General features: G+C 33.3%; 1 protein-coding gene across 1 annotated transcript; it reads left to right on the forward strand.

Annotated features, from left to right (window-relative positions):
- Positions 1-1,710: 1,710 nt before the first annotated feature.
- Positions 1,711-8,222, forward strand: LOC143204473 (uncharacterized). Its single transcript, XM_076417020.1, has 3 exons — positions 1,711-2,274; positions 2,377-2,594; positions 8,085-8,222. Exons 1-3 carry the CDS (start codon positions 1,860-1,862, stop codon positions 8,220-8,222), a joined length of 771 nt encoding a protein of 256 aa, XP_076273135.1. The 5' UTR covers positions 1,711-1,859.
- The last annotated feature ends 531 nt before the right edge of the window (positions 8,223-8,753 follow it).

Genomic DNA, 8,753 nt, shown 5'->3' on the forward strand with positions numbered 1-8,753 from the left:
AAAAACGGGAATTGAAATATAGGAAATCACAATTATGAGTACATAATAAATTGCTATGTATTATATAAGCAAATACTGAAACCAATATGGACAAACGGACTTCAATTATGGGGATGTTCTCTAAAGAGTAACATAAACAAATTCCATTTTTTTGCAGAGCGAAGTCCTGAGAAGTATTGTAGGCACATCCAAATACTACAGGACTGATTACCTACATCGAGACCTTCAGATACCCACAGTCACTCAAGAAGTCAAGACAATCGCAAGGGGGCATGAACAAAGACTCATGACTGGTATTGCAACTTTTGGATACACAGATTCAAAAGAATCAAACTATTTGATCTAGTGAAGTGTTGTGTAGTGAGGTGCAGCTAATAAAAATACAGCAGTGATATGTATAAATGGTCGATGGGTCTTCCTTGTTATATCTTATATATAAAAATGAATCGCAAAATGTGATGGTAAGCGCATAACTCAACAACGCCTGGACCAATTTGGCCAAATCTTTTTTTAAAATGTTCGTTGAAGTTCAAGGATGGTTTCTACGGCGAGAAAAATTAGAATTATTGCTGGAAAAACCCTAAAAAAAGCCCTTTTTGTTTGAATTTGTTTCGTGTATCAGTTGACAATTCATCTGTCATCTGTCAAAAGTCATCTGTAACAGACAACTTTTTTTTTAAATTTGATATGACTTGAACTCAAATCCTTTTAAGCCGTACGAATTGTTTTATTTATTTAAAATTTTTTATTTATTTAAAATTTAATTCAAATTTTAAATAAATAAAACAATTCGTACGGCTTAAAAGGATTTGAGTTCAAGTCATATCAAATTTAAAAAAAAAAGTTGTCTGTTACAGATGACTTTTGACAGATGACAGATGAATTGTCAACTGATACACGAAACAAATTCGTATATCGTGTTTTGTGCAGAGTGTTTAGTTAGTTAGTGTTTGTTTAGTTCGTGATTAGTGAAAAAATAATTTATATTTGATATGCCTCCTATAAGACGAAGCAATTTAGGTAGAAGAACCAGAAATGCTATAAACCAAGCTAATTACCGATATAATCGTATTGCAAAAGAACGTGACGACGGAAATGAACGTGAAAGAATTCGGATATCACAAACGCGTGAACCGCGAGCGCGACGTTCAACTAATAATCGCGCAAGTTTGAATCGAGCTGCTTTCAGTTACGATGTGTCAATTGACTACAGTAACTACCAATGTGTTGTTATTGGTTCTATGAACTTGGTTTGCTCACACTGTAAGGCATTAAAATACAAAAACGAAGCCAATGGATTGTGTTGCGCAAATGGTAAAGTGAAATTGATACCATTGGATCCACCACCAGAACCATTGTACTCATTGGTTTCAGGAATAGGAACAGATTCTATACACTTTTTGACACATATCCGACAATATAACAATTGCTTTCAAATGACTTCATTTGGGGCAACAAATGCAGTTCGGGAAAATTTTATGCCAACTTTCAAGGTATGTATTATAGCACTTAACTCATAATTATTTTAGCGAACAAAATTTTCTGTCACCAAAGTTAAGATGTGTTACTAATCTTCAATTTCTTAATCATTACGAAATATATCACTTAGTCATCATATTATATGGTGATTCAGTTTCAGTGACACTTTTATTATATTTTATAATTGATAGATATTAGTTAAAACTAAATATATACTTTTTAAGATCAAATATTATTTAAGTTTGATCACTGACAATCCATTAATTTATACCACACCATAATATTTTTTTTATTTACAGATACAAGGGCAAATATATCACAGAGCAGGTTCACTGTTACCAGTGTCAGATAGCGACAACAAATTCCTGCAAATTTATTTTATGGGCAATTCACCACAAGAAATTGATCTGCGTTGTGCACATAACAATTTAGTAAAAAGGTCTATTGTAGAACAATTACAAAATTTATTTCATCAACGCAATCAATTGATTATATTGTTTAAAACTGCCCTGGATCTGATGCCATCCGATAATCACAAAATTGTAATCAGAGCTGATAAAACACCTGCAGGTCAACATACAAGACGTTTTAATGCACCAACTATTGATGAAGTTGCTATCGTTGTAGTTGGAGAAAACTTGGAATCCCGTGATATTGTTTTACATCGTCGGAATGATCAATTACAACGTATAAAGGAAACACACCGCTCATATGATGCACTGCAATATCCCATTATATTTTGGCAAGGTGAAGATGGCTACGATTTCTCAATAAAAATGATAAATCCCATTACAGGTAACTAAAATATTAGTTTAGCTATGGCGATAATATCTCAGTCACTATATTATGTATTTTAATTTTATATTTGAATGTTATTAAAACAAAATCTGTTTACAGGTTCTGAAACCAACAAAAAAGTCAGTTCAATGAACTATTATTCATACCGCCTAATGATTCGGGAAAATGAAGATAATCACATATTGAAATGTCGCCGATTATATCACAAATATGTTGTTGACATGTATGTTAAAATTGAAACGGAGAGATTAACATTCATCAGGTTGAATCAAACCAAACTCCGATCTGAAGATATCAAACCAAACTCCGATAAGAAGGTGAATATACACCTTCGAGATGCGATTAATACTGATGGAAATGCACAGAATGTCGGTCGGATGACTATTCTTCCAGCAACATACATCGGAAGCCCTCGGCATATGCACGAATATGCTCAAGATGCCCTGTCGTATGTTCGTCATTATGGTACAGCAGATTTGTTCATCACATTTACATGCAATCCGCAATGGATAGAAATTAAGCAGGAGTTATTCCCTGGGCAATCACCCATTGATCGTCATGATATTACAGCCAGAGTCTTTAGACAAAAGTTGAAATCTTTAATGAATTTCATCGTAAAACATAATGTGTTTGGTGAGACACGCTGCTGGATGTATTCTGTGGAGTGGCAGAAACGAGGATTGCCACATGCACAAATTTTGATTTGGTTGGTTGAAAAGATAAGGCCAAATGAAGTTGATGCAGTGATATCAGCTGAAATCCCTAATGTACAAGTAGATCCTGGATTGCATGAGGTAGTTATCAAAAACATGATACATGGTCCCTGTGGAACTCTTAATCAAAATTCACCGTGTATGATGGATGGTAAATGTTCAAAACGATATCCACGGACATTAATATCGGAAACAATTACTGGTAATGACGGTTATCCATTGTATCGTCGCAGATCGACAGCAGACAATGGAAAATCAACAATTGTCAAATTAAATCAACAAGATATTGAAATAGATAATCGTTGGATTGTTCCATATTCACCCATTTTATCAAAGACATTCAAAGCACACATCAACGTTGAATCTTGCCATTCAGTGAAATCGATTAAATACATTTGCAAATATGTAACCAAAGGGAGTGATATGGCTGTGATTGGAATTGGTGCAGAGAATTCTAATGATGAAGTTACCCAATACCAAATGGGCCGCTATGTTAGCAGTAATGAAGCAGTTTGGCGAATATTTTCTTTTCCTATTCATGAGAGACACCCTTCTGTTGTTCACTTAGCTGTACATTTAGAAAATGGACAAAGAGTGTATTTTACAGCACAGAACGCAGTACAAAGAGCTGCTCAGCCACCATCTACTACATTAACCAGTTTTTTTGAGACATGCCAAAACGATGATTTCGCACAAACATTGCTATATTCTGAAATGCCAAAATATTATACCTGGAATCAATCCTCAAGGAGATTTATACGACGGAAACAAGGAAAACCAGTTCCAGGATATACAGATGTATATTCCACCGGTGCGATTGGCCGGATTTATTCAGTACATCCAAGCAATGATGAATGTTTTTATTCACGACTGCTATTAGTCAATGTACGTGGCCCAACATCATTCCAACAGTTACGAACTGTTGATGGTGACTGTCAACGTTTGAATTGCTTGAAAATGACGCTCATTGGGATCAAACTCTCAATGATGCTGTAATATCATCACACGCTCATCAAATACGAACATTGTTTTCTATAATCATATCTACATGCTTCCCATCAAACCCAATTGATTTGTGGATGAAGTACAAAGATTATATGTGTGATGATATTTTGTATCAAATATGGAATAGAATGGGAAATCCAAATATACAAATCAGTGAAGAAATTTACAATGAAGCATTGATTTCAATTGAGGACATGTGCTTGATAATGTCAAAAAACTATTAATTCAATTAGGCCTGACCGCGCCCAATCGTCCCATGCATGACGCTTTTAACCAAGAGTTGCATCGACTAAGACTGTATGATCTCAACGCTTTGAAAGAATTAATTCAAACAAATCTTCCACTGTTAAATAAACAACAGAAGTATGTATTTGAAACTCTTATGAAAGTAACAAATGATGAAACTGGAGGGATTTACTTCTTAGATGCACCTGGTGGTACAGGAAAAACTTTTTTGATTTCATTAATATTAGCAACAATTCGCTCACAAAATAAAATTGCACTTGCACTCGCTTTGTCGGGAATCGCAGCAACTTTGCTTGAAGGTGGTCGAACAGCCCATTCAGCACTAAAATTGCCATTAAATATGCAAAGCAATGAAACTCCAACCTGCAACGTTTCGAAGAACTCTGCAATGGCAAAGGTTTTGCAGCAATGTAAATTGATTGTTTGGGATGAATGCACGATGGCACATAAAAAATCTTTGGAGGCTTTAGACAGAACCTTAAAAGATCTACGTAGCAATAATAACCGATTTGGTGGTGCAATGCTTTTATTAGCAGGAGATTTTCGTCAAACATTGCCAGTGATTCCACGATCAACGCCAGCTGATGAACTCAATGCATGTCTAAAGTCCTCCAATTTGTGGAAACATGTCAAAGTACTTCATTTAAGCAAGAATATGCGTGTCGAGTTGCAAAATGACCAATCTGGAAACATATTCTCTAAACAACTCATTGACATTGGTAATGGCAAATTTCCTATAGACATGTTGACTGGCTGCATTAACTTTCCTCAAAGTTTTTGTCAGTTAACTCGATCAAAAGATGAACTTATTCAGAAGGTGTTTCCAGATGTTTCTCAAAATTACAGAAACCATGATTGGTTGAGCGAACGAGCTATACTGGCTGCAAAAAACATAGATGTAAATGAATTAAATTTCAAAATTCAAGAACAAATTACAGGCGAATTGAGGATATATAAATCAGTTGATTCGGCTACTAATCAAGATGATGTAGTCAACTATCCACCGGAATTTTTAAACTCGCTGGATTTGCCAGGATTGCCACCTCACAATCTTCAATTAAAGGTTGGATCGGTGGTTATAATGTTGCGAAATATCAACCAACCGCGTCTTTGCAACGGTACACGGTTAGCGATAAAAAAATTACTAAACAATGTGATAGAAGCAACTATACTCAAAGGAAAGTATAAAGGAGAAGATGTTCTCATACCGCGCATCCCAATGATTCCGACTGATGTGCCATTTGAGTTTAAACGACTACAGTTTCCAGTGCGGCTTGCTTTTGCTATGACTATAAACAAGTCCCAGGGGCAAACATTAAGTGTTTGTGGTATTAATCTAGAAAACCCATGTTTCTCACATGGTCAATTGTATGTTGCCTGTTCCCGTGTTGGAAAACCATCAGATTTGTTTATCTATGCGCCAGGTAATCAAACAAAGAACATCGTATACCACAAAGCACTACAATGATAATAATAATAATAATTATGATTCACATGATTAACAATAAAGCGATTACTTACTTTTCAATCCTTATATATGTTTTATTTAATTATTTTTTATTCACAACGCCCTATCACCAGGGTGATGGTTCTGTTCAGGAGAATTTTTTAAAATACGTAGGCACAAAAACTGCCACATTACAAATCTTTTTGACAGGACGAAGTCTGTCGGGTCAGCTAGTACATACATAAAGTTCGATATTTGTGAAATATTTGTACATAAAGAAAGTTTTACACTTAGTATTGGGCATTAACGCTGCTCATCGAACACTCAAAATTGTATACTCGACATTCTAACATTTTCCTGTTTGATTTGGAAGCTGAATATGTCGCTGAAGCATACTAATATTTTTCTAAACGTATGATGATGCTGCACCGCTACTTTCCAATTTTCGGTTTTGGCTTTTCAACTTTTAGTTCAGTTTCAATTTAACAGACTATGAATCAGCTATTGCGAGATGCTTATATGCGATGCGATATATCCAAAAGTGGGGAAAACATTTGCCACAGAATTTAACTAAATATGTCATTTCAAACCATTTTAAGATCGCGGTTTCATTCTCCAAGTGAAAATAGAAGGATTTTCTGTGGCGTATTGTTACTGGCGAACAAGGTAAAAGTCATAGGTTATCCCAGGGAAGCTATCCACATTGGTAGTGAAACAAAATATTCTCCAAAATTAGCAAATCTCCATAACATTTGCTGTATATATAGTGGAATTTAATAATGTGTAGTGTAACAGTACTTTAGATATATATATATATATATATATATATATATATATATATATATATATATATATATATACCCATGTCAATTAAAAAAATTAAATAGAGTATAGTTGAAAAAAGGCCAGTAATAGTACCCTCTTGCGTGGACATAGTACACTTTGAAAAAGTTCTGAAGCACATATATTGCTATTGCAGCTCGCATGGAAAGCCATACACCGTGTTTTTCATATAGAGTCTTGTTATTAGCACTTGTTCAGATATGATGAGGCATAGCTTGGTTGGTTTAGAAATGCTGAAAAATTGCGAGAATAAATCGATAATTGGATCTCAGCCAAACCAACATCTTCCTTTAGATATTGCGTCGCCATACTATCAGATATATAGAAACATGTTGCAGAAAATGATGGAAAATACTTTTTTGCTATGAAAATAATTAGTATGAAATGAGTATGAAAATAATAATATAATAAGAATAAAATAATAAGAATTTAGAATACCGAGATAAAAATTGATAATAAACTTAAATAACAATATAGATACTAATGTAGAGGTTTCCTTATTCTTCGAAATTAGCTTTTACTTCAATAAAGATAACAGTGGTCGGTAGTATGAACATTCGAGAGCTAAAATAAGGAGGTTTGAGAATATCAACTACAATAATATTTTAGACCTTAAGCAAATCGTATAGACATGTCTCATTCCAAATGAAATTAGGATTGAATTATATTAAACTCAAAAAACCTACTTCCTTGTTTCAAATATCATACTTTAAATAAAGTTGACCAAATAAATCGACTAAATCTGAAATAGTGAATCCGCTAAATAATCAGAAATTAATAAATATTGCTATATATGCAGTACTATACATACAAAACGATTCATATAGCTCAGATTCCAGTTTTCAGAAGTCTTGGATAACAACAATACTTGAATTTTTAAAAAATATCCTTAGAAACTCAAACCAATTTCTATATCAAATGAACATAAAATATACTTATAAAATAACGAAATACCAATTATTATTCTAATTTCTTGGTTAATATTGATACCAAAATATTGTTCATTGTTAAAATATACCTGGAATGACGTTTACCATAATGTATACTAATATTATAATTTTACGTAGATATCAGATGAAGGGTCACTAATACCAACAGCATCATCAAACTTAGATGATTTTTAACAATAAAATAATTTCTTTATCAGCTTAAGACATCTCACTCGGAAATAGAAACAATACTCGCTTTCATGATTATTTTAGCTCCATCTGTCCAAGGATCATCTAAAAAGTTGTCAATACTCTTAAACTATATGAACCAAGAAACAATCTAAATTGCGAAACACTCTAGCTATCTTACTAGGTGATGAAGGTTGTTGTTAAAAAATAAAGGTTCACGTAAGGTAAAATGTATTTTATGGAAGTTCTCACTTTAACAGGATCAAAATTATTCCTTCTGTCTATAAATTAGAAGGAAATTTATCTGAAAGAATATTTTTGCTGCATATACTACTGCTTGGGTTGGATATACTTGTATACTCGTGATTAGTTCTAGTTGTAAAAATCCTTAGATAAGAGCGTAAAATCCGGAAAGAAACAGCCACTCTATTGAAGCCGGTAACCAAGCTAGGTAAGACCGGATGTATCTTGGTCGTTGTAAGCCGACCACTAGACAGAATTAATGCCGAGGAACTTAGACTTTCAAGCCACTTTAAGCAATACGCGAAACCCGGTGAAATGTTAGTTGATTAAAAGGTGACTAATATTCACAAATTAATTATTCGATTATATAATTCCACGTTTTAATTCATTACGAATTCAAAACAAAATGCATATTGAATAAAAACTGCATTCTGATGCTAATGCCAGTATAATAAACACGAATGTATAACATGAACTTTATTATTGTGATATTTGATTTTCATATTAGCTGCATTTAAAAATAATAACATTCTTTTAATGATATCGTGTGTTGTTAAATTATTAGACGAACAAATGCAGTATAAATATTTGTATTTATGGTATTTTGGTATATATTTAATTTAACACTTCTTTTATAACATTTGTTTCAAATTTAGATAATACTTGCGCCATAAGATTGACTATAGAGTATGTTAATAAGAACTTCAACAGAAAGAGTTCAGAAGAAGTCAAGTTAAGATGAAGTCAACAGAACTTTATGTGAGTCAACGTGACAGTTATCACTCCAAAATAAATTGTTATTATATAAACAAATTATGAAGACATTGTGGACTTACGATGTGTAACTATGGGGTTACATAA

This window comes from Rhynchophorus ferrugineus, unplaced genomic scaffold (genome assembly GCF_030347505.1).
Source record: "Rhynchophorus ferrugineus isolate W39M unplaced genomic scaffold, kcgeb_rfMv2 rfM11, whole genome shotgun sequence".
Lineage (NCBI taxonomy): Eukaryota > Metazoa > Arthropoda > Insecta > Coleoptera > Curculionidae > Rhynchophorus > Rhynchophorus ferrugineus.

Bases quoted from the DNA above. Each gene is read 5' to 3' on its own strand.
- LOC143204473 (XM_076417020.1), top strand. From the start codon at position 1,860: ATGGGCAATTCACCACAAGAAATTGATCTGCGTTGTGCACATAACAAT. The intron at 2,275-2,376 runs GTAACTAAAATA...ATCTGTTTACAG, and splicing joins AATGATAAATCCCATTACAG to GTTCTGAAACCAACAAAAAA. The intron at 2,595-8,084 runs GTGAATATACAC...ACTCTATTGAAG, and splicing joins AACCAAACTCCGATAAGAAG to CCGGTAACCAAGCTAGGTAA.